The sequence below is a fragment of the Botryllus schlosseri genome, chromosome 3, assembly GCF_051294905.1.
Source record: "Botryllus schlosseri isolate E-star chromosome 3, Bs_hap1, whole genome shotgun sequence".
Classification (NCBI taxonomy): domain Eukaryota; kingdom Metazoa; phylum Chordata; class Ascidiacea; order Stolidobranchia; family Styelidae; genus Botryllus; species Botryllus schlosseri.
In genome coordinates, this window is record NC_137238.1 from 12358192 (window position 1) to 12384290 (window position 26099).

The following is a 26099-nucleotide window of genomic DNA, read 5'->3' on the forward strand; positions in this document are numbered from 1 at the left end:
GAAAATTTGAAAATAATAGTTATTTGTGAACAACCCCAATGCCCAGTCTAATCGATATTATAATTATACAATACCCTACCATGTTGTGACGTCACGAAAATTGCCGACATTTTAAGATAAAATGACCGATACCGATATTTCAATCAAAGCATGCTATCGACTCGATATTCTCAGCCAGCCGATGACTTTCGATCCGGCTTTGATATATACACTTGCTTATGAATCAAATTCAAAAATACATCGGTTGAGAATATAGTTTGAAGATGAATAAAAACTAAAGGTTTAGCAAAATATAGTACGTTAGTGATTCGATTTCAGTCAAGTATAGTAAGCTTCGAGAAAAGTTTAGTGTTCGAGGATCATCTATCTCTGTCACGACGTCATAACAGTAATAATGTCTTGAATGCTTCAAATATGTATCTCACATGGAAAGTGAAGCCCGCCGATATAATTTCGTATCTCTCGACTAAAACTATCCGCTAGCGCTTTGTGACCATTGCGAGGGTCATTAGTACTCAGCAAAAATGACGTTCAATTCACAACCTTAAGCAACATGTTTTTCGATTGTGATACACATCTAAACGTGGTTTCTAGGCTACATCCATGCCATTAAAGGATCGAAACTACATTTTCCGTCATGTGATTGCGTTCATTCCCCGATTCAATATGCGAACACAAAGTGGTTTCAATTTAAAAAGAAATCTGGAAACATTACCATACTCCTGATAATCGTAACCGTAACCGTAACTGTAACCGTCAGCTACACCAAGATCATCGTCCGGAGGATTTTCGGCCTCTGGAACTGCGACTTCCGTGGTTATGCATTTCACTTCCACCGAAATCAACTTGCACGTGAGAAGCCCGTCCACACGCCCTTCGCATATTCTTGGGATCTGCGGAGACGGGAGAGTGTCCAGATCGGTTATGCGGAAAGTTCTCAACATGTTGAGCTAGGGCAGGGGTGGGCAACCTGCGGCTGTAGAAGGGAATTTCTGCGGCCGTCGACAGATAACTTAATTAGTATCTGTTGGTGGCCGTCGACATGCAAATTAAAATTACAAATTCACTCCCGAATTCTTGAGAGAGCTTAATTATTCTTGAAATTTTCTTCGCGCTTTGCGCGATTCAATGCGAGTTCCTTTTTTATTTTAATATAGCAACGCCTTTGAAATCTGAGCAGGAATGTGCTCCTCAAGACATTGAGCAATTCAAATATATTTCCACTACATACCGACAATCCTGATGAGGGTCAAGAATTAACAGCATGCAACAAAGTGACTAATAACAATTGGCTCACCCGAAGAAGCATTATCATTAATAACTTGCCCTAAATTTTCGAAAGCTTGTCCTCCATCAACTCTGTGAATCTGATCACATGAGCTGAGAGAGAATAAATGTTTGATTGTAATATGCGATACTGCTAATATTAATGACAGAATCCATTCATGAGCCTGAAAAAATTTTGCGCTTAGCACGACCATAATCAATCCCAGTAACTGTTCATAACAGTACCACTCGCGATTTCGGTGCGTATAATAGGTCACTGTGAAACGTAGAATGGTCCGGAATTCACCGGAAATGGACATGGCCACTGGACAGTTTAACATATTTTGCGTGCAGTTAGTCCATGACGGCTATGCCCTGGAATGCGACCGTAGGCTACATACGTAATCGAAATGGGCCGTGATTAGGAAAAACGTTGTTCATCTCTGAGCTAGGGAGATATCTACAGCAGTTATTCTCAACCTTTTTGAAACTGTGGACCTGAAAAGCTTCCAAACAAATGTTGCGGGCCAGGGAATCTTCAAATATCAAAATTAACCCCAAATCTAATTACGACAAATGTAAGCAACTCAAAACTTAATATGCTAGACGCCATTTGATGCTGCGATTTTGACATTAGACGTCGTTATACACGGATGTATTGAAGTTTATAAAAGGCGAAGTAATGTTAAAAACAGCCAACTTGATTTTGATTGTTCGATTTCTTTTGAAACTAATGCGACTTTGTTGTTGGATAGTCTCCATTGCGCTGCCAAATGTCGCTTATTTGTACTGCTGAAAATCAACCCATTTTCTTTATAGGTGTTCTTGGTTTTCACATATAACCGGTCTTAAACGAGATCTAGGCTGCTTTCTAGCACTTTCGTATTACAGCAGTTGCAGCATTGTTTTGGGCCAAGTCTAAAGTAAAACATGAACTCTATATTATGCAGAAAATACATTCCAAATTTATAACCTAAAATAAAACTTGATGCTTCAATTCTCTAATTCAGTCGTTCTCAACCGGGGGTCCGCGAATCTACTTAATTTACAAAATGATTTATACCCGTTATTTCCATTTAATTTCGAAATAAAGAAATTACGAGGCAGTTTCGCTTCATTACTGCTACAATTTCATGGCTCACATCAACGGAATGACCGTCTGAGATGACATATCGTACTGTGCAAACTCATTTTAATTGCCGAATTGCCAATAGCCTACTGATACAAACATAGTGCTGTTTAGAGATGTTTTGTAAGGGTTTGTGGAACAAGTAAGTCACTCATATCAAATCGAAGGCGCGGATTTCCAAGTCACGGCCACGTATTGTAAGAAGTACAGCTGCAATATTCGCTACCGTCTACCAAATTTCCACATAAATAGCGTGATGGTATTTTCAAGAATAGTCATTTTGTTGCTGTTTGTCATTAGCCTACAGATATATTCGCAAAACACAGACGACGGTTGCACGATAAATAACCTAAATGTTAACTGAAACTTGGGGGTCCGCGTGGATCCTTTGCGGTCGAAAAGGGGGCCCGCGAAGACAAAAAGATTTAGAACCCCTGCAATTAATGGTCAAGCGTGCAACCTTTGTCATTGTTGAATTGAGATACTAAATTCCAACATATTTGGCGGACCGGCACAGATCCTTGGACCGGCGGTTGATAATCACGGATGTTGAGTCAGATTTCGACTAGAGCTGCTCATCTCTGAATCTTGTAACATTGCGTTTAATTTTGTAACAGATTCATCGGTTCCGCTACTAACCTCTCTAGAGAACACTTCGAAAAAGTATTGCTGCACAGCGTCGAGTAAGCTGGTGTCGTTGCAGGAGGCGGAGCCGATGCTGTAGGCGACTTGGAAGTCTTTCAGTACCTCGTTTGAATATTTTTGCTCTGAAAGGGCGGAGGCGAGGCAATATCAAGGAATCGGTCATAGCACGTTACGGGAAGCTGTTTGAGTTGTTCCATTCCGAAAACCGAGACTGCATATTCCTGATTCATTTCCATGTTTAATATCCTTCCATACAGATGTAGTCAGCAAATATGTACTATTACTTTGTTCGGAGTATTCCAGTAAGTTTTTGCTAGCTACGCGAGTAACTCCACTTGTGAGGTGAAGTAGTTACTGAAGTATTCATGTTCTGAAACTACTTCCACTTCTACTGGAATAGGTTTAGAGTTTTAGACAAAGAAATATACTTTTGACAATTTGGATTTTGAAAAGTAGGAATTAATGTTGGGATCACCTTTCCGTTACTTATGAGTGAAATGTCATGAGGACATCATGAGGAATACATTTTCGGAGGTTATGTCTATTTGTATTCTCGTTAGTTATTTTGCAATAGTCACTGGGACTAGGGTTGCATTTGAAACACTTTGTTTAAAACAGATAAGTATACTTAGGTATTGACTACATTTGTCGATTAAATAATAGAAAGCATGTTTCTTGAATTTTGAAATCGGCGAAAATTTTACTTAGTCCATAGTTTTGGAGCGTCCAGATACACAGATACGTTTCTATCGCTGCCTCTTCATCAAAACGCACTTGCATTTCGAATCTTAATATGTCAAGACGCGAATGTATGGAGTATGCATACTTGACACTCCACAACTCACCACCTTAAACATAAACACTAAGCAGGTTAGAGGCACACACTCACTTGAGCAGTCCAACGGGAATTCCGGTTGCGGCCTCCAACCAAATCTATCACAAGTAAAGTGAAGGTTGCCGTCTTTTGTCATCGCAAAACCGTCCCTAGTAGAATAGTTAGGAATGTTAAGAGACGCTGAATATAAGATTTTCCGTATAACCGGGATTACACGCTGTCAGCCGCAGTACAAAATTATCCTACACGAACCGATTAAAGCATGTTTTGTGCCGGATCATATCTTGCATATAGCTTGTTTGTTGTGTTCATGAGTTCAATTAGGATTTTGCGGTACGTTGAGCATAACACCATGTCAACCCATTTGTTTCATTTGAATGTTTATAATTCACAATGAGCAAGCAATGGGCCGTCTACAACGGTAGGCCTATAAAGAAGGCTACAAGCTCTAAAATGTCAAATGATAAGTAGGGCTGGGCAAACTCAAGTACCTGAGGGATTCGATTCTGAATCACGTAATACTCTTCGAGTCGAGTCGAGTATTCGAGTATCACTCATTATGACGCCACAACAGAATGTACTATGTGAAAGTTCAAATATGTACCTTTTATGCCACCACAAAGAATATACTTCCTGTTGTCCGTCACATAAAAAAATATACTTTGGTATTTTTCGACCACTCCGATTTCAGTGGGATGATCATGACTTCTGAAATGTGTTATGCCCAGTAACGTTCGTATCTTTGTACTATATGTCTTGTATGCTGCGACGTGGCCATTCAAGGTTTCAAGACTTCCTCAGTGGAAACTAGAACCAAAACTATAACTCTCGTTAACTTTCAGAGGCGAGGAGCGTTTAATTTCAGTGCTCGAAAAAATCGTATTTTACTACTCGCCTCGAAACATTAAAAATTGATACTCGATTCAGATTCGAGTACTCGAATCATTGTGCCCAACCCTAATGATAAGCTACCCGACAGTGCAAAATCTACGATACAAACGAAATGCAGGTTTTAGAAAGATTTTGACTTTGATCAGAATTTTGACATTTTTGGACCTAACGCTACAATATTGACCTAATTTTGAGTTTTTTGACATGTCAAAAAAATTGCACTACGCATTACTAACTCATACCTATGATATATTTGTGTTTTGATCTAGCATTTTTTAGTCATGAATATTATTACAAAATTTCACTCGTACTTCGCAGTATTCACTGCATATTATGTTACATTCACTATATTCCCTGTTATATCTTCAAAGTGCAAAATATATATCCAATGGTTTTTTTATCAAATTTACCGTCAACCTCATTAAATTGTCGAGTTTTCTACGAGAGCGATTGTTAGGTTGCCTTAAATAACCACGCAAAACAACTTTTGCTCAATTCCAACCGGTAGAAGCGAAGTTGCGGTTGAAATTTTAAATTTACAAAAATAGCATTGACGGTGGGGAAAACCCAGAATTCTTAATGAAAAACTCAAATAATATCGCTTCTACGTGTTGGAATTACGTCAAATTTGTTTCGCATCGTTTTCGTCGACAACTCAACAATTCCATTAGATTTACAGTAAATTTTTAAAAAAACGCATTTTTTATAATAAATAATAAATTTCAATCGACTTTGCGTCAGCTTATACTGGTTGGAATAAAGTCAAATTTGATGTACAGCACTTTTAGGCAACCCAACAACTTAATCAATGAATCCCGGAATCCAGAAAAAAAAGCAATTTTGGAACAACCATAACATCCAAATACTCCTAACGTCTGCACTAGACCGGAACATCATCAGAAAACTTCGCTGCAGAATTATTTCGATATTATTGTAATTATAATCATATATATCCGTCAATATTCGTTTTATAACACTATCCTTTCATGAGCTGCATTTCGCTTACGGTATCAAAACATATTTTTGTGTCATGTAAACTTTAATTAATTCATATTTGAATTTTTGGAAGATGAATAAATTCTCTCGCTCTCTCGCTCTATCTCTCTCTATCTCTCTCTCTCTCTCTCTATCTCTCTCTCTCTCTCTCTCTATCTCTCTCTCTCTCTCTCTCTCTCTCTCTCTCTCTCTCTCTCTCTCTATCTCTCTCTCTCCTCTCTCTCTCTCTCTCTCTCCTTCTCTCTCTCTCTCTCTCTCTCTCTCTCTCTCTCTCTCTCTCTCTCTCTCTCTCTCTCTCTCTCTCTCTCTCTCTCTCTCTCTCTCTCTCTCTCTCTCTCTCTCTCTCTCTCTCTCTCTCTCTCTCTCTCTCTCTCTTGTGACACCATAAGACTATGGATGATGGGAAAAGCTCGTCGTAAGTATGGTGTAAGTCTCAACAAGAATATACTATATTCAATGCCAAACTTATTCAGATATAATAAATTCTTAAATTGAGTCGACCAGAAATAAAAAGAATTACCGTTCACTGAGGCATGACAGATCACACGACATTTCATCATCACTTGGGAAATAGCAATGCATCTTGCCGCGACGCGGTTCCTCGAAATACGGACACGTGTTATCTGAGAAATAGGAAAGTGAATATGGATTAGTGACCAACGTGGCCCGAAGAAATAGACGCAATGAAAGAAAGACGTGGTGAATATTCATCAGCAAGAATTAATCAAGCCGGTGACTCCTAACTGGGGTCCCAATGCCAGCGAAATTCAGAGTTCACCGAGGCAATCACAGCGGATTTCTTTGTTTGTTTGTGGTATTCATGGTGTCTATCGACTGCTATGGTCATTTACACAAGGCAAATTACCATGGTAATTTACACCAGGCCAATTTTATTCACTTTTATTCCGTAGCTGCCGACTAGTAGCGAGACTTATTTCTAGGCTTTTATAAGACAGCGCTTTTACACGGATGATATGGCGAGGAAGAGCCAAGATAAACCTCCAACATTTTGGAAGGAATTCTGAAGTCGGACTCGGACCCACAACCCATTGGTGTTGCATCTGTGGATCATACCACTACGCTATCTCGCCTCAATCCCAGCACACACACACGACTCATATAATTCGTGGTGACACCCCACCATGGCCATCATTGGCTTTAGGAAATTAGGCGCGATTATAGTACCGTAATTTTCCATGTATAATCCGCAAAATTTACACGATTTTTTGCCCTAAAATCGGGGGGTGCGTATTATACATGGGAACAACACGCTTGAAAAAATCTCCCTCGATAAAAAACTTGAAATCAGACCTTTCTTCATGTTTGTTTCCAATCGCGCATCACTTTCAGCCATCGCGGGTAGTAATTCGTATGATAGAGTGTGACGCGCTGCCAATTGAGTGAAGCGCGTTGCTAATTAACGAGAGCCGTGTGCACAATCACGCGATCTCCTGCTGAGTTGGTTTGCCGTTTGTACGCGAGCGAAATGAAGTTAGTAATAGACACTCGCACGCGGCAATTCTCGCCAATTCATCGCGTCAACGACAGGCCCGAACAATCGCATAAACAAGAGGCCATGTGCGCAAGATATAATCGCTTGCGTAATCAGTCGCATCTCCTACAGACCTGTTGCGCATGACATAACCGTTAGCCTAGGCGCAATCGCATCTGTAATAGGCATCATGATCAAGATGTCGGTTCGTTGGCCTAAACTAACTCGCCGCCGGCCTCGCAGGCTTTGGCTGCTATCTACTATCGTTTAGAGCAGTGGTTCCCAAACTTTTTCGGTGTGAGGGCCAAATTTAGAATTTCAGAGTACGGTCGGGGCCGCACGCATACTACGGCTTGGAAACGGACCCAAACAGTCATGGCGATTTCGGAATAGTTTTATTGCCCTGGCGAGATTTCAAAACTGTCCAGGTGTCCACTGTTCACCGCTACTTATGTGCTGCATTGGGTGTCCGTTGAGTGAATCAGCTGTTCTCGCCTAAACGCGCGAAGCGCTAGAAATTTATTTGGTTTCATGACTGAATTGGTCAATATAATCGAGAATTGCATGTATTGCTATCAATTTTCATCCTGTCTCTGTTCACGTCATCTTATTTACCGGTAGAGCTGAGTGAGGTGTGTTTGAAAAGGTATAGGCCCCCTCAATAGTAATTAAACATCTCCGGGGATATACTCGTTGGCAGGAACGTAACAGCACTTATTCGTCAGGACCCCGGGCTCCCATAGGGTGATAAACTGACCCCGCATCACGTTGTTCGCTTTTGCCACGAAATTAAAGTTGTACTGTTTAGTGAGACAGCGCGACGCGCGAATATGTCGATAATTCATGATAAAATGTGTGAATAAGATCGGGAATAGCATGGTTGTCCTCTTTGCCCACGCAATCAGATTTACCGGTAGAGCTGAGTGAAAGGTGTCTTTGAAACTGTAGACCCCCTAAAATTAAACATCTTCGGGCCGGTGGATCCCTAGGTATGACTTCTTTACATGATGTTATTTCGTCACCTCCTGTGTGCTATATCAAAAAACTGAAACATCACACGATTTCAGATTGGTATTTCTTCACTGGCATATAATTTCATATCTGCGGGATGGTATTTGTTTTGTGAGGTTCTGATTGCCAAGACAAGAACATTCGGTGCCAGTCATTTAGGCGCCTATATGGACAATTAAACCTATGTGTATTTTGTATATATAACGAATGTTTTGGTATTTCGAAGTTTTTGGTCAGCATAAAAGCAGTCCTTTACGGCCAAGGCGTTCTCGCTGCCGATCGTTCTGACACACCCCTTGGAGTCACATGTGACATGGCCTAAAACTTTATATGTCTTGGTGCGTTGTGGTGCGGTCATGGCACACGCGGATATGCCCATTACTATAAATCTTGGGTATTTTTTCTTGGGGAAGAGTACCCAATAATCAAGATATGTGGCGAATTGAAATCGCACACAGCGCGAAAATTTTTTGAAAAAGTTGCATAAATTTTCAAAAAATACTCTATAATTTATGCTAATTCACGAAATAATTTTGGCCCCCCTTCGAGCTCAGCCCCCTCATTTGGGGGGTTTGGGTGCGGCAGTTACGGCCCTGACTATAGGACTACCAATTATGCTGCTTTTTGCCGGCTAAGCAGTATGCATCTCGGCGTATTCAACCGTGAGCCACGTGCTGCACATCTAGTTATCACAGGGTTACCATACGTCCTTTTTTAGGATGATTTGTCCTCTTTTATTTTTTGTCATAAATCCATTTCTTAATATATTTTGGGGGCCGCAAGAAGGCTATCTGAGGGCCGCACTTGGGAATCACTGGTTTAGAGACAATACCGTTAATTGTATAATCATTAGCAATCGCATCTGTAAAAGGTCTCCTCGTGCTCAAGATGTATCGCGCCACCCGCCTCGCAGGTTTTGGCTGCTATCTACTATCGTTTAAAGACAATCCCGCTAATTGTATAATGATTAGCGATCATTGTGTAATGACTGCTCAAGAGTGACATCTCGGAACTATTCATGTGCTGAAATGAAGGTAGCGTACTATACATGGGTACAGGCTTTTTCCCAGAATTTATATGCTATTTTAGGGGTGCGTATTATACATGGGGGCGTATTATACTTGGAAAATTACGGTAGTCGAATTTTCCAGATGTGATGGACTGTTGGTGTGTCGTGTGCAGTGGCGTATACGTAGGCAAGATTGCGTCGTTCGGGATCAAAACCCCGTCTTTTTGAATCGCCAATTCGATCTACAATATTTATTGGTTAATTTATAATTAGGCAATAGGTATCACGATGCTGCATTAAATCTAACAATATGGCGGCACTTCACGAGGCGAAGCCTCTCACTTTTGAATCAATAATTCCTTTAACAAAACAGCAGAAATTGATTTGCAGTAAATATTCCTCAAAATATTTTCCTTTGTGTGAGAATCATGTTTTATGGCTTCGTTCTCTTAATACTGTTGTTGATGCACAGTTGATACTGTGCACCAGCTATCAGTAGTAATGTATCAGGTGTGTAGTTGGATGTGTAATGTGGCGTATTTTTGCTTTCGTTGGTCAGCGAAAATTTGTAATTCACCGCAGACTTGCAGTTGAGTGGTAGGGTTCGGGGGTGGGCTAAGGTTAAGAACCACTGTGGATTAAACGTTGTTCGGTTTTCCACCGCTTGCTTCCGTTATACAATATGTCGAAATGTGAATGTTTTCATAGGCATGCAATACTGCCGCTTTTGATATAGGCGCTATAGGTTTGTTGAATTTAAGTTTCAAATGCTTCGAGAGTGATCTAGAGGGGAGGGTGGTAGTGAACAACATTAAAATGTTGATGTGGAACACCCTTACTTTATGTAACCTTCCATACAGTAGTCATGGCAATTGTGGTAATATCAATATTCCCTTGTAGGCCCATCCACAACGATATTGCGGATATTATTCGTCTTTGTTTTGTTGCCATAAATTATGGCAGCTACCGAATGCTTGCGCCGTAAGACAACGGTTCTTCAATAAAACAGCAACGGTTGAGTTTTAAATATCAGCTCGCATATATATTGATACACATTGATGCTTGCTGGGGATATTTAGAAGCATGCATTGGGACCTTTTCCTCTGTAAACAACACTTTTAGCATCGGTTAATTTGACCCAATATACATTCAGTCTGCTGAACTCAGATTGGCCAGCTTCTGACTCATTTAGCAAACCACAGTACCTCGAACATGGATTTCAATATAGCAAGTTCGTTCGTTGTCAGCTGCATCAGTCGCTGTGTACGCGACCACCGTTTTGCCGCGCGGGAAGATGCCGAAACTTCTGTTGCTTTTCACTTCAACGGAACCTGTACAACAAAGTTGCAATAATACAGTTATCTTCAGTGCTACGATCACGGAATCTGTACGTGATTGTCCTAAGTACGTACATAGAAACAGATACCTCCTTCATAATGTAAATACATATATATTTTGGCGAATTGCGCATTCATATTCCAATACTGTGATCAATTTACCATTCGGTAGTGGCGCGAATACTGTATTTAATTAAATGCTTGTTGACCAATATGTCGAATTTCATTTAACTGTTGTCTATGTGTCAATTTGTTGGTATTCCCACATAATTCGAGATCAATATGAGATCAAAGTGGGTCGATGTTACTGCTCTAGGATCAAGAAGTATATCAACGTAAATCAGTCTAGCTAATAGTTATAGTATACCTACGTTAAGATTCTATATTCTATAAAGACCTGGTAGTTTTCATTCGTATTCAAAATTGAAGTATCAGATCTCCAAATTTTCGCATCACACTTCTCATTTTCGGGCGCCCGCGATGTCGGCACGAAAATATCACGGCGCTATCGCGCATATCCAAAACCTCTCACCGGAATTGTCAGAAAACGTAGGCTCTGTCCATTCTATGAGACCGCTATTCAATTCTCCTCTTTCTATAGCAAAAGCTTTAGGCCCGACGCAGGAATCGATCATTGGCGGCTCATCATCTGGAATTTTCGTCAAATATGTTTTACGTTTTGATAGAAAAGCAATCTCAATTTAATATAGACGAACAAAATGTGATGATCTGATTATTGTTGATAACTAGGGCGATTTTTCTTTGACATGTCAAAAAAAGATAAAATGTTGTCAAAATTGTAGCATAAGGTCAAAAGTGTAAAAATTGTTTGCGAAGTCAAAATATTTTTTGTAACCTGCATTTTGTTTGTATCGCAGATTTTGCAGGGTTGGTGAACTTATCATTTGACATTGTACATGTACAACTTGTGGCCCACTTTATTGCCCTACCGTTGTAGAAGGTCCATGTTCTGCTCATTGTGAATCATAAGCATACAAATGAAACAAATAAATAGACATGGTGTTATGCTCATCGTACCGCAATATCCTAATTGACGTAAGACTGCGTGGGCATTGTATGATTCTTATATCAAGAAGCGCATGAATTAAAATAGTGATGTAGACACCATTGTCAGAATAAAGCAACACGGTGTGTCACCTGCAGTGTACGCACAACTTCAGTGTCGTCAGCACACAAATACTGCTGTTGAAAGTTCTTTCTTCATTCTTGACAAGCTACTTAGTATGGACAGACACTTTCTATACCCAAGAATTTAGGAAAGTATCTTTGGTATTACTCCCACAAATTTTAATTATTTCTACCATAATACGTGATGTGACTACTGGAATTGTTCATAGGGCCAGATTTCGTTAAAATAAAGTTTATTAATGTAAAAATTTGTCAGTTGTTGAGTTTTTTCAGGTCAAACTAGTTCGTATGGACAGACAGTTCCAACGAGAAATGAAAATAAGTAGTGCAATTCCAACACTATGTGTGAAAACAACTAATTTGCATACGTTAGGTCAAAATTTGGTCAAAATAAAGTTTTCCAAAGTAAAAAAATGTCAAAATTTTAATTTTTCGGTCAAAATCTCCCTTTTTTCAGATCAAAAAATCGCTATATTGATAACAAATCAGTATGGCTACTCAGAAGACATGTTGCATGACCTAACCACAAAGACGATCAAACACACTTTTCGAAGATATATTCAGTTACTGTGATGAGGGGGTTATTATGACGTCGTAAAAGTGATGCAGCTCGTTAATGACCATCTCTGCCAGTCAATTTGTGAAGTCCTATACTGAATTCTCTACCGACGGGCCACATGGTATTTACGAACCACTGTGCTGGCAACTTGAGTGTTTCTGACTTTTTTAGTCGTCCGATAGGAGCGAACCGAAGTAGGTAACATTGAAAACAAGACTTTTATTACTACGTATTGAAATTGACAACAGTTATGTCATGAAAACTCCGTGCGCAACGAAGTTCTGGGCGCGAAGCGCTAAATGTTTTCGAGGGTAATGAATGAATTCGAGCAATATTAATGGTAGTTGCATATATTAAGGGTCGCCTATTTTAGTCATCAATATCCCAAATTTCGTGGTCTGGCTGATCAAATTTTGGTTGGCACTGCAATCTTACCTGGTTACTCAAAAACTTTTTGATGTTTTAAAGCGTTTTGAGAATTACCTTGCGGGTCGCACAAAACCTTCTCGCGGGCCGCATTTGGCCCACGGGCCACGGGTTGGCCGCCCCTGTCCCATGTTGTTGTAATAGTGGTCATGATATTTTGACAACTACGGTCATTTACACTACAGGCCGATATTTCGTACTATGATACATGATCTGTAGCTTCAATAAGACACGGCATACGGAGATCTTGAGGTAAGGTGGTGCCTAGATAAGCCTCAACACCTAATTCAAAATTACGGACTAGACCACGGTCTGACTTGAAATCGCAACCCATTGGTGCTGCAGTTGTGGAAAGGACAACCACGCTATCTAGCCACACTGTGCGTCAATGAATGTCAATTCACCGACTCCCCTTAACTAAAGGGATGGTTTAATTTTCTGGTCTCCCTAAAATACGATTCCAGACTTTCCGTTCACACAATGCAGGATTCAACATCAACGCAATCTCTTTTCACCCGCGGTTGTCGCGTTAGTTATCGTGAAACGCTATTCCAAGTAACTGTGAGGGCGGAGATGGTGCACTTAGCTTATTCAGGAGAATGCTCATCGTCTGATTAAAACTGTTAATCGTGGCACAAAAAGCTGGATAAGATCTCGCGCGAGGATTATTGCGAGTCGTCTGTTGGATCTTTAAATTAGGCGAATCGGTTTTCACGATCAAAAGTTTCTAATCACAGGATTAGCATTCTGCCGGATAAGATAACTGTATTATCTCTCCCTTAATCATATTATCTAAGTCCGTACCTTCGACGGTGATCGTGAAATTGCATCGTGCCGATAAGCCCGAGTCGTCAGTAGCGACGTACGATATCGTGTGCGCTCCGATTCGCAGAGAAACAGGTAATTCGAACTCCGGCGATACGTTGACCTGGGATCATGTTTGTCGTTGACTATATTATCACAATTCACGGTGAAATTCAAAGTATGATCCGCGCAAAAGTGGTCAGTAACATAGCTCGTTGACTTATCCGGAGTACTCTAGTTGTTTTAGCCCTATACTCGTAATATGTACATGCTTTGATTTTCGGATTTTAAGATAACCTCAATCTCTGGTCAAGTTATTAGTAGGATTAGACAAAATCGACTACCTGGTTGATCTGATTTTGAATCGATATTCGAGTATAACTCGTTATCGCGTCATAACTAGGGAAAGTTGTGCAACTCTTGAAACTTTTTTTACAGCTTCCGGCAGTTTCCTAAATACTCAGAAATAACGTAGTAACTCAAATTTGTACATGCAACTTTTTTAAACTTTTTCGATTTTTCATGAAACTTTTTGCAAGTTTCTTCGATATTTCGTGCAACTACATGTAAATGGGTTGCTAGTTTATTTCACTGTCGATTTGATTTGATGTCCTTTCTTATTCGACCTACTATCTAGACTGCCGAAAATTATATTTTCAATGGATCAAATTTTTCAGGCTAACGATTTTGTAGACATCGCCAAAACTTAGTTTGGCTACAGTGCCTTGCATACGGATCGATTCGAATATCTCATACCTAATCGTTTCTAGGAACTCGAACATAAATGCAACTCTTTAGTGCTACCCTTGTGAAAAATAAATGCAACTTTCCACAGATTTGACTGCACTAAAAACTTGCCTTAGTAATGTCTCTACAAATTGCTGCGAATTTCGAGAATATATTGAGTTACCGATACAGGAGGTATTTCGCCCTGTCGTTATGACAATTAAACTCGTTAACGAGACTGACACATTTGGCAAACCACTTTCTACTTCAAAATATCCAAAGTGCCTCAATACTGTTTGACTAGAGCGCACTCACGGTATCGGAGTTATCGGAAGTAAATGGTGGTTCCCATCTCGCCCTCCCGAATGGCGATCGCGGACTAGTAGAGATGACGAAATTCTCGGGGCATGCAATAACCGGTGGTACCGTATCTGGAAAAGAATTGTCGCATGTTATTGGATGACATCTGCTGTGCTCACGAGAAGAATTCAAGACTAGGCATAGCGACTGAAGCACTCGAAATCGAATAGAGTGTCATCTTTAATGATTTGAGTTCATAGAAGTGGGACCGAATATTTTCGAGTACCGATATTATACCATCCACATCATATAATTTTAGTTTCCTGTGAGTCTGATAGCATTCAAAGCTTGACACGCGGTAGCATGTGATTTATCACTTGAAGGCTGCCAGGGTTCATGGAAACGACATGTACAGGTGACTGAGGTGCAGTAATCTCCAAAACCGTCTTGTGACTGTCATCAAATTTGAAAAGAGTGTACAGAGTTTAGTGCAGGTGTCGCCAACTCAAAACGGGTCGCTGGCCACTTTTCAAATTTCGTGGACGCCGCAGCCGCATGAATTAAATCTCGCGATAAAATAAGACACACAGTTTACCAACCACGTTTTTAAACTTTACGTCAGTACACAATATTTTGCTCTCTAATGTGGACGACTGGCATAGTTACCTCAAAAGAAATAATTTTTTTTTAAAAAAAGAGAAAAAATATCATGATCATCACTTTGATCATGTTTGAACTATGAGCTGCGCACCTGACATTAACCTGACGACTGACATATCGATATCGGGGTTAGCTATACACGATATTTGCAGGAAACTAACTTTTCCTACAGCTTGGTATTGTGGGGAAGTCCTGAAGTCGTTAACTAAGCGTGTTGGTCTTGGCCGTGTCTGGGCCATTGCACGTGCAAGCAGGATCGAAACAGCACATCGTCACGCACCCGCAACGTCGGTCTTGTGTCTTCCATAGAGTGCTAAACCAAACTTCTGGGTATTCGCCTCCCGGACCCCCAGAGGGGTATATGTTTTACCGCTATACTAGTGAGCTGGATTTAATATACTCATTACCGAGTCCGTTTGCATCATCTAATAGCGCGAAGCGCGAAAAGTTTCCATAATCATGATTGAATCGGTCAGTAATATCGAACGATTGAATATATATCAGGGTTGTAACCAAGTCACAAGGCTCCGAGTCACAAGTAAATCTCCCTTTTATATTTTTGACTCGAGTCAAGTCGAGTCATTTTCAATTCCCACCGAGTCAAGTCCGAGTCCAAGTCAGCAAACAGAGGATCGAGTCCGAGTCATGGTATTATGACTCGAGTCCGAGTCCAAGTCATTGTGTTGACTGCTCAGTTTCCAGTTAAAGTCTTCTTAAACCCACTTTTTTAACTCTGTTTGGTGATATTGAATGGTTCGAATTTATAACATATCAATTTTCTTCACTTTTGGCAGTTTCTGGTCGCATTTTCAAGCACCAGTACCAACAAACGAAATCCCAATAGTGTGTTGGCTTCGAAATTACAATGAAATGTCGGTCTTGGCCGTCTGAATCTCGAGTCAATGACTTGCTTCGAGTCTTGCGCAATGACTCGAGTCCAAGTCGAGTCAATACACAGATTGACTCGAGTCGAGACGAGTCATTTTCGTATTTTGAGAAAATGACTCGAGTCGAGTCGAGTCATCCGAAAATCGTGACTCGAGTCGGACTCGAGTCGAGTCATGACTCGAGTCATTACAACCCTGATAGATATTGCTTTAGCTTTTTATTAGTTCTTGGTAGAGCTGGGTGAGGTGATGTCTTGGAAAATGTAGCGCCCGTAAATAATATTTAAACATATTCGGGCGTGCCTGTTGGTATAACGTCATCGTTACATGATGTCATTTCGTGACTTGTCTGCTATGTCAAAAGATCATCGTCGAAGCCCTCTCAGCTGGTGAGGAATAGTCATGAATAGCTTATTTTCAACAACACCGACAGTATGTTTAAACTGAAATCAGTTTCAGTATTTTAAATCGCTTCACTAAGCATTCTTCCGATACCTCTTACAACCTCTAGGCAATCGTAGAAAAACTAGTTATTTGGTTGGCCAACTTCTTCCCCAGTCGACAAATTTATCAGCAGCAGTCGAATGCCGGGCTCCGGCCAGAAGCAAAATAGTAATTGCACAGCACGTAGTCCGTACGCAGCGAATTCAAATGGCGAATTCAATAGCATAACAGCATGCCTGGAGATAACAGAGATAACGAAATCCGTACCGTTGCATATATTGAAATTTTCCCGTGGAATCGCCGGAAACCAGTCTCCGTCCTCACCGCAAGTGACAGTCTCCGCCACCAGCAATTCGTAGCCGGACGCCGGACATGTAAACGAGCACGAGTCGCCGAACTTCGCTTTCGAGGTGGTGGGGCATTCGCCGCTGAAGTTGCCGTGACTGAGCACGGGCAGCGAGGGGCAGGTGATTTCTAAAACAAGACATTGTCGGATTGAATATTTCGATGGTTGATATTATTTCGATGTCGTATTTGAAGGGCAATCAGTGACGGAGCACTTAGCAATTTTTCGACTATACTCAAGTAAGTTTGGGTCACTTGCATTACTTACTCAAGCGGACATGTTTTTATGCTACAGTCCTGGCGATAAAAGAGTGTGCAAATTCAAAGTTCGGACCCAAAAGTTGGTACACAAAACTGCAGGGTCGTAATGACTCGAGTCGCAATTTTTTTTGTGACTCGACTAAAATGACTTAACTAGACTCGACTCAATTTGTGCATTGACTATACTTGTACTCGACTCATTGTGCATGACTCGGACCGAGTCATATGACTAAAGACTAGGAGGGCTAAGAAGGACATTTCCTCGCAACTTCGACGAATAATGAAGCTACCACATGATTGGTATTTCGTCTATCAGTCCTGATACTTGATAAATAGGGCCAGAAACTGTTAAGAGTTCGGAAAGTTACTATGTATTATGAATGCGAGCCATTTTACATCACCCGAGCAGAGTTGAAAAGGTTTGTTGAACTGTATTGAACTGAATATTGAACAGTGAACATAATGATTTGGACTCGGACTCGAGTCAAAACACTATGACTCGGACTCGACCCTCTACTGGCTGACTTTGGACTCGGACTTGACTCGGCGATGACTTGACTTGACTCGAGTCAAAACTGCAACAGTGGTATTGAATTGTGACTCGGAACCTTGTGACTGGGTTACAACCCTGCAAAACAGAAACTAGCTCGGAATTATATCGGAGTTATACAACCCACGTGCATACATGCATATCATCCTATGTTCCTACGTGCAAGCATCATGTTGATTGAAATCTTGTGTTTCATTTATACCGTATTGTAAGTCTGAGAAGTCCCGATTTCGTGTACAAGGGGTGCATATTCACTCAATATCTTCCAGCCCTTGGAACGAGTAGGAAAAGAAAATCATTACGCCAACACTCGGCATCTGCTCCTGTCCACTTCCTTTGAGATTCGCAAGTTCTTCTGCCTGAGCCGTGGAGCCGGTAACCTTCATCGCAGTGAAAGTTGCACGCTGTCCCGTATGAATTGTCGGACTTGGAACATAGCATGTGTCCGCTCTCGGGAGCTTGTAATGCTTCGCAGTACCGCACTGTGAAATCAACATACAAGGTGAAATTAGTCAGTGTTGCACTGTATAGCGAGAGTTGTGTGGTGATTAGGTTCCTTTTGGCCGCTACAAGATGTTTATGCTGATTGCTTTCTGAAGACCTTTACGTTGTACATCGTGAATATTCAGTTTTCATTCATTCCGTACTTATCGGGTGTGGCATCGTTTCTGTTCGTTGTACCTCCGTTAACTCGTGTCGTAATGTATTCAGATACACATAGCTTACTTTTATGTTTATAAAAGCATGGGAAGCGATCGTATTGAGTTCTATCAAAGTAGCCAGCTTTGCTACACAAGTAGATGTAGCAGCAATATAGTAAATATCTACTCCCTTCCAGCTACATGCATCAATTACAAATACAAGCAGCGGTGACGAGATAGCGTAGTGGCATAATCTACAGCTGCAACCCCAATGAGCTGCAACCCCAATGAGCTGCAACCCCAATGGGCTCCTGCCTAAGTGTTGGAGGTTTATCTAGGCTCCATCTCGCCATCGCATCCGTGTAAGCGGTTTCTTATAAAAGCCGCGAACTGGGCCGTGCTACAAGTCGGCAGCTATGGAATAACCATGAAGAAAATTGGCCTGGTGTAAATGACCACAATGAATACCACACAACAACGACCAGTACAAGCAGCGATTTCTGAGACATATCCCAACTACTTGTATTCCAATTATATCTAGCCTGAGAATGTCATAGTAGTCAGAGTGAATGTTATTCCAGAGTAAGATTTAGTCGACCTGTCAGATATATTTAGAAGCATACATGAGATGAGTTACATTTGAATTTGTAAGTGGACGACGCGGAATGACTGTTGACTCCCAAATAGAGCAGTTTTCGAAAGTATATTGTGTAACCATGATACAGGAGGCATGTCGCCCAGTGAATATGGTAAGTTCACTCGCAAAAGTGATACAAACCGGCCACAAAAAGTCCCAAGTGTAAAAAGAAAGTAGCTATGCAACAACAAACTGTTAAGTAGCAATGGAAATATAGTCTGAAAATTCAATTCAAATACTAATTTATACTTTACAAAACTCCCAAGTGAAAAAAGTAAGTAATTAAATAATTAATTCATATTGAAAAGAACCCGAACATTTCCGGCTGACACTCGTTCTTTCCATTTCTCTACTAGTTACTGACGATTACCCCTGACGAGCGTCACCCGAAAATATTCAAGTCCATTTCAATATGAATATACTATTCAATTGTATATTGAAGTTCTACACCTCCAAGAAGCTCCTAGCGGAGAATTGGAAACAAGGTTGCTAAAAATCGTATTATAAAAAGGTATTTATCAAAACTGTTTCAGTAGAGAGAGAGAGAGAGAGAGTCTTTATTTTCATCCAACCAAAATACATAACACACGGCAGTGATGGTGGTACAGAAAATATGCTTGCACAGTATTCGGTATTAGATAGGAATGATCGATAAGACCGTGAAGGTCATCTAGTCTGATCACACCAGCATCAAACAGGTACACTTGACTCTAAGCAGTCTGGCTGTAAAAAAGGTTACAGTAGTTAAAAAAATAAAATAGAAGAAAAATTAAACGATGGTAGCAAATGATCAATGAAGCAATGTCTGGGCGAGGTAGGGCAACAGTGTTAGTGTAACGACAAGAGGTGATCAAGTAGGGCTTTTTTGAATCTATTATAAGGCAATCACGGATGTGTGGTGGTAATGCATTCCAGATGATAGGTCCCGAGTAGTCGATAGATCTCTTAGTTAGGTTGCTATTGGGTGGGGGTAAGTAGATATTTTCTTTAGACGAGGATCTCGTGTAGTGGGAGTGGACATTTTTGGCAGGTATGAAAAAGTCATCAAACACAGGGAGATCGAAAGAGATCGAAATAGTCTTAAAACATAAACACTTGAATATTTAGTGAGAGTAAGCAAATATATTTGGGTTAGCCTAGAAAAGGGAAAGTACATCGTTTCTATCACGTAACCACTTGCTAATATTTTGTCAGTAATTAATGCCATCGAAGTAACAATTCAGCCTGCTTTGACTAACTATACTTCGAGCGCATCATGCCGTTAATCCACGCACCTTGGCAAGTCGCTGGTATGAAGTCCGTTCTATTATCCGATCTCCACCTCTCATCTTTGCCGCACTTGACCGTAGCTGTGCCTTGTAGATCGTAACCGACATTGCACGCTGACGTACAATGGGATTTGTATCCCCTGTCGCAATCTAGGAAGTACCCGTTCTCGGGAGGCGATATATCTTCGCACATAAGAGCTTGGCAGCTAACATTCACCTAAAACCGAGGATTCTCGATGAAATGCGTGTACCACGTTCTTCAAAGCACAAAAGCTAGTGGCACGTGACTGTATCGGGTCTCAAATCAAACCTAGAAACGTCTCGCATTCAATGAACGCGCTGTATAGGCCTATACTTTGTGGACAAAAACAAGCCTTTAGCAATTCCATGACAAAACATCTGTTATATTGACGTCACCTACGAAAATGTGTATTACCACCCTCAAGTCAAAAGGGTGAAAGGCCTACATATAAAGAGAAACCACTTCGCATCTGAGGTATTTGTCCACATGAATTGGTGCAATAGACACCAACTGGAAAGGTGTGGGAACTATACATTTTGTAGCTGAAATTTTCGATGACGTGATTTGGACCTTATACGCTATGGTGAAAATTCGTAGATAATACGATTTGCGATTGAGTTGTGCGTTGAATGCAATGCAGTGCACACTGTGGGTCAGAAACTAAGAAGTATTTTTTCGTTAGATAGTCAATTAAATTCGTCACCAAGTGCCAATAATCCAACTGATGCGTATTTTTTAATGCCAAAATGTCTACTTCAGCCATTTTAGAGGTGTGTTTTCGGCGTGATACACATTCTTCTTACTATAACAGTATGTATAAAAGTACTGCACATTATACAGCACACATTCACATACAGGTAAAAGCCATAGTAACGGCCCTGCTTCTTTTGGTAAGGTTGATCGACTCCTGGGGCATACTTCTGACGCATTTATGCTTGACTAGACACGCTGTTTTCACCTTTTTAAAGCCTTCTTCACATAGACACTGATCCAACGAGACCGACGCAGAGGGAGAATTCATTTTTGGATCAGGACAAGGAATACAGGATTTTTCATTCCCGGGCAGTGCTTCGTTCTTGTAGGTACCACTCGGGCAAGCTGGAATGTTAGAAACATGTAATTTCGCATAATCGTTGCGCCATTCCTTAGCTCTTATGTGGTACCCTAGCCACGATATCACCGGATGTACTGTACACACGAGCTCTACACGATATATTTCAGTAATGCCACTACGCGGCAGTTTATAATGGTGCTGTCATAGCGTAGGTATAATCAAGTGATGCATTGACGGCACTACTTCAAGCCAAATTCAAGTCGTTCAAATTGCTATTTTACTACATTCATGGGGCTCGCGCGACTGTGGACGATTGATACACCTTGGAAGATGGACATTGGACATGTGTCACCAACTCATTTCGGACGAACACGAAACTTATGGTTGCCGTACTAAAAGCGAATCAGTGAAGCATTGCTGTGTTGAAAACTGGATGGATTATGAATACGATGCAGAAGCTTGTAACACTTAAATCGATTGAAAAAGCGACGTAATACTAAGCCACTAGTTGGTGCTCGATAGTGTTTCTGCACATATGGTATCCTGTACTTGCACTACGTCAGTTGTCAGTACGTGCATTCACTTATCTACATCTGCAGGAAACACCATGTTCAATTGTTCAGTTATTCCCAAATTCCACCCCATATAACTCGACTGGAGATGTAGGCCTATGCCACACTGAAACAGGTATTGCGATCCAAGGTACAAAGCCCCAAACATTCCGATCTGTTGCTAATTCCAAATGACTTAACCAATATATGAGATTCATCCCATCGCCAGACTGCGAGATAGTTAAATCGCGTCTACTAAAAACGAATATATGTGTTATCTCTATGTGTGCAAGCCTGATTAAAGCTGGTCAACCATGTCAATGCTGGCTCGATGATGCAACCAACATTTTGCACCCACCATTTACCATGTCAGTCAGTATAATGTACGATTGTACAATGTACATTGAACGCATATACTGACACACAACACATGTCTGGGTAAAGATAAGCCACTCATATCTGTTCGCGGTGGTACTATAAAAGCAAAATAAAAACTCGTTACTTACGGCTACACCCCTCTCCGTCGTTCTCTAATCCGGTACCGTAATAACCAGGCCTGCAGACACACTCATATTTCCCTGTTGTTGTACCGCATCGGCAGTCTGCCGTTCCATGGCAGCAATGCGTTGATGTACAGAATTTATCGCAGCGCGACGAGTCTTCAACTATGTAACGGCCAGTTTCCAGATCTGAAAAGAGTTGGTCTTTAGCTGGCGCGTCGTTCTGCGGGCTGTCACACCTTGGTTTTAGGCTCATCTCAACAACTTGATTGCTATTTGTTGATCTAATTTAGACACTGGTGATCAAGACTGCTAGTCATAAAGTATATGTGCCTTTTTATGGAACTGTTTGAAAATGACTGTCTCTAAGTTACTATAAAACCGGTATAACGTTGTGACCGAAATAAAAGGCATATATTCGAGTACGATTACGTACAGTTCATATGCATAAATTAAAAAGCGAATTTATGGATACAAAGCCATATCAAGCCAGGTGTGAATCACTCAATATACTTGGATTCAATCCTACCCTTGGACAGAGGTACGCCGCCCAGGCTGACATTGTATTCCAAAACACCGTGCTTGGCAAGCTCCGTACGGGACAAATGTTGCGACACACGATTCCTATTCTCAGGCGGCGATGCATGAGCCACATTTTGCACCACATTTCTAAATTTATAGGGCGTATAGTGTTCAAGCTGCATCTGGCTTACCGATGACTCATTGATCAATGTGAAAATGAACTGAACGTGGTATGTAAAACCCGTTCATGCAGCGAACTAATATTCTGAAACAAACCAAACATCTATTGTCGAATGTCTGGCATTTGCATCATTTGGCGTATTCTTCTCTGAATATCTCAAAGGAAGAAGTTATCGCCGCAGAGCTTTGCATTTGGTCTATCGTGAACCGTTACAATTGCAGGGGAGTGTATCTCATGTGTTACGATGCTTACGAAAATAATCGATTGTAAAACTCCAGAGCTGGTAAGCCACTTCGATTAGCTCGCTGGATGTGCAATTCTGTATGTACGTCAGTGCAGCTGTAAATCACTGCAGTTGTACTTCAATAATATCAGTGACAACTTCATCATTTTGCATTCCTTGATTGAGTCCTATGATTCAGTTCTGACTTCTAAGTTCTAACAACTAACCAGCCACCGTATTACTGCGCTGTTTTATGTGTGGAGGCCTGAAGGGCAACAGCAAGCAGCCAATTGTCAGTGTCAACGCAACAATATGCTACAGTGTGCAGTATCAGAGTATAAGTGAATGAAGGTGAATGTGTAGGTTTTAGAATGCTTCCAACAGAAAAAACTGTCTCGTTTAAAATCACAGGAAAGGATAATGAATATGCTTTCAGAAAACACGTATCTTGTTCCGGGGTGTACCAACGACACTAAAAACACAAGGTGTGTCACGCTGTCCTGCAGCATTCGCTGTCTATCAATGATAGCAAGGGGAATTTTCGTGAATCTGAGCTATTTCTCGTGCAGGGCACACACACATCTGTCACTATCGACCTTCTAAGAATGCCACTTGATTTAACAGACCTGTTGCAAATCCGATAACACGGGCCGTTTGATTGATCCTGCTGAGTCCGTCAACAGATAAAGCTAAAAATGTGTTACGAATCTGGATAGTGTCGGTGGTGAGGGTAAGAGGTGAACGCAAGGCTTATATAATAAAGACCAACTATGGACGAGCCGCGTGATTATGGTGATTTATTAGAATTATAGCTAGATGGCCGGAGAGGCCTCCTTAGAATTGAGAGAAAAAATGTCACGAGTTGTGTGCATCGTGAGGCATGCGTGAATTTCCATTTCTCCTTTCCATCTCATACCACAGGATTTGAGTCTTGAGTACAGTGTTTTCGCGATACTGCGGTCGCCTTTAATGAAGACACTCCACATACCATAGCAACCAAGTGAGTGAGCTTTTTAAGAAATTCTTCATCAGATGTGCTGAAGCTGTCTGATTGCAGCTTCTTTAACCGGTCGACAATCTGTCGAATCTATGTGAACTGGAACGTAGTCGCTGGATACCTAAATTATGTTTTTGGGACACGCTAACTTGATAATAAATATACTTGATCGTTGTGAACATTGCTCCCTCTAAGCCGCGCGCATGCGCGGCCGCGCACTGCTGACAAAGTATGCGCACACAGAAAAATATGCGCCGTGCACAAACAAAATATCACTTTATCTTTCGCAGAAGGCACTGATTATCATCAGATCAAACTCACGACCATTTTCGATGTACAAATATAGAAAATTTAGTAAAATGAGATGAAAAACTCGACTCCGACGCGACGAACGTCAACATTTTGTAAAAAAAACGTGAAATTATGGAGTCTAGTCAACGTTATGACCTTTTTTTTAGTCAACACATTGTCCTCTCTTTCGGACCACAAAATGTTACGCACTGTTGTCCAAGGGACTGGGCAGTGGGCAGTGAGTTGGTGAGTGCGCGCAGACTCGTGAAAAATAAGAGGGAACATTGCTTGTGAATTTTATTGCGAATTCAGTAACACCACATACTGAGTCGTGACGTTTGTTGTAGAGGTGGATGATTGCTAACAACGTCTTATTAGAATTATACATTTAACTTGCCTACCCCGATGGACAGATGGACACTCACTGGGTATAATTTATTCATCATGGTTACACGGGGCACTAGTGGCTCACCTTCGTAATCTGCTTGTTTTATCAGATCTGAAATTTAGAAAGATTGCGTACATTAATTTAGCATTGAAAAATGTACAGTTGCCCACTCCATTTATGAGAGGTAGGAATCAACCAATGAAAGATGAAGTGATAATCTCCAGAATTTCATTGCCAGGACTGAGGCGACGCATTGTTTTCCAACGCAGCTATGAGATATCGCTGCGATCTGTGGCGTGGTGTCGCGAGCGATATATCATTCGGCGTATTGAATGACATGAAATGCGTGTAAAATGTCATGTTTGGTTAATTATGCTCTGATGTGGGGTATTTTTAGCAGCGCATTGCGATCAATGACTTCCTTCATCGGCTCGACATAACGCAGGCGGCTTTCAATTCGTTGAGCAATCGAAATCGTTATTTTCTGCGACTTAATGTTGCACGGTGACTGTCGTTCCGCTACGCGAACTGAAATGCACCACTTTAAATATAGCCTGTAAGAATGTCCTTGGATCACTGTTTACAAGTACCAGCTCGAGGCTTAGTGCGTTACTATTCACACGTATATGTCTTCAACAATTCCGCCTGATTACAACAAATTCAAAACAAATGTTATTATTCTATTGAAACTGTTGGTTTATTTCTGGCCGCTTGTATCTGGGCGAAGCTACAGCATGATGACAGCCGACATGTCTACTTTCGCACAGACGCGCCCTTGGCGAGACACAGTATTTCTCTGCGCTTTGGTGAGCCATTCGATGAAAGCGCTGCGAATCTATAACCTGATGATGTCCTAATATTTTACATTTTAGTGATTTAGCTGAACAAATTGTTGCAGCAAATGTTGCAGTATATTTAGTGTTACTAACTATACCGGGATCTTCGCAATGACATGGTCCATCTCCCGGACCAATTCACGCGAGATTACAAATCTCACTAAAAACCATACAATTTACGGATGTATATTCACTGCGATGCAGTGGCTATTTCACACACTCTTTATGTCAATGTCACTCGTAAACGCGATGTAAATATATTCTAA

General features: G+C 41.0%; 1 protein-coding gene across 3 annotated transcripts in view; it reads right to left on the reverse strand.

Moving 5' to 3' along the window:
- The window catches only part of LOC145434897 (sushi, von Willebrand factor type A, EGF and pentraxin domain-containing protein 1-like), a 221150-nt gene that overhangs the window by 132872 nt on the left and 62179 nt on the right, over positions 1–26099 (reverse strand). For all 3 annotated transcript variants that reach the window (XM_080312126.1, XM_080312125.1, XM_080312124.1), the window contains exons 8-20: positions 22402–22584; positions 21249–21388; positions 20275–20485; positions 18025–18204; positions 16834–17040; positions 14591–14706; positions 13550–13673; positions 11144–11260; positions 10480–10605; positions 6283–6385; positions 3930–4024; positions 3035–3162; positions 716–893 (exon numbers count right to left, since the gene is read on the reverse strand). In XM_080312126.1, the coding sequence (XP_080168252.1) occupies positions 716–893; positions 3035–3162; positions 3930–4024; positions 6283–6385; positions 10480–10605; positions 11144–11260; positions 13550–13673; positions 14591–14706; positions 16834–17040; positions 18025–18204; positions 20275–20485; positions 21249–21388; positions 22402–22584 (1908 nt within the window). The remainder of the gene's footprint in view (positions 1–715; positions 894–3034; positions 3163–3929; positions 4025–6282; positions 6386–10479; positions 10606–11143; positions 11261–13549; positions 13674–14590; positions 14707–16833; positions 17041–18024; positions 18205–20274; positions 20486–21248; positions 21389–22401; positions 22585–26099) is intronic.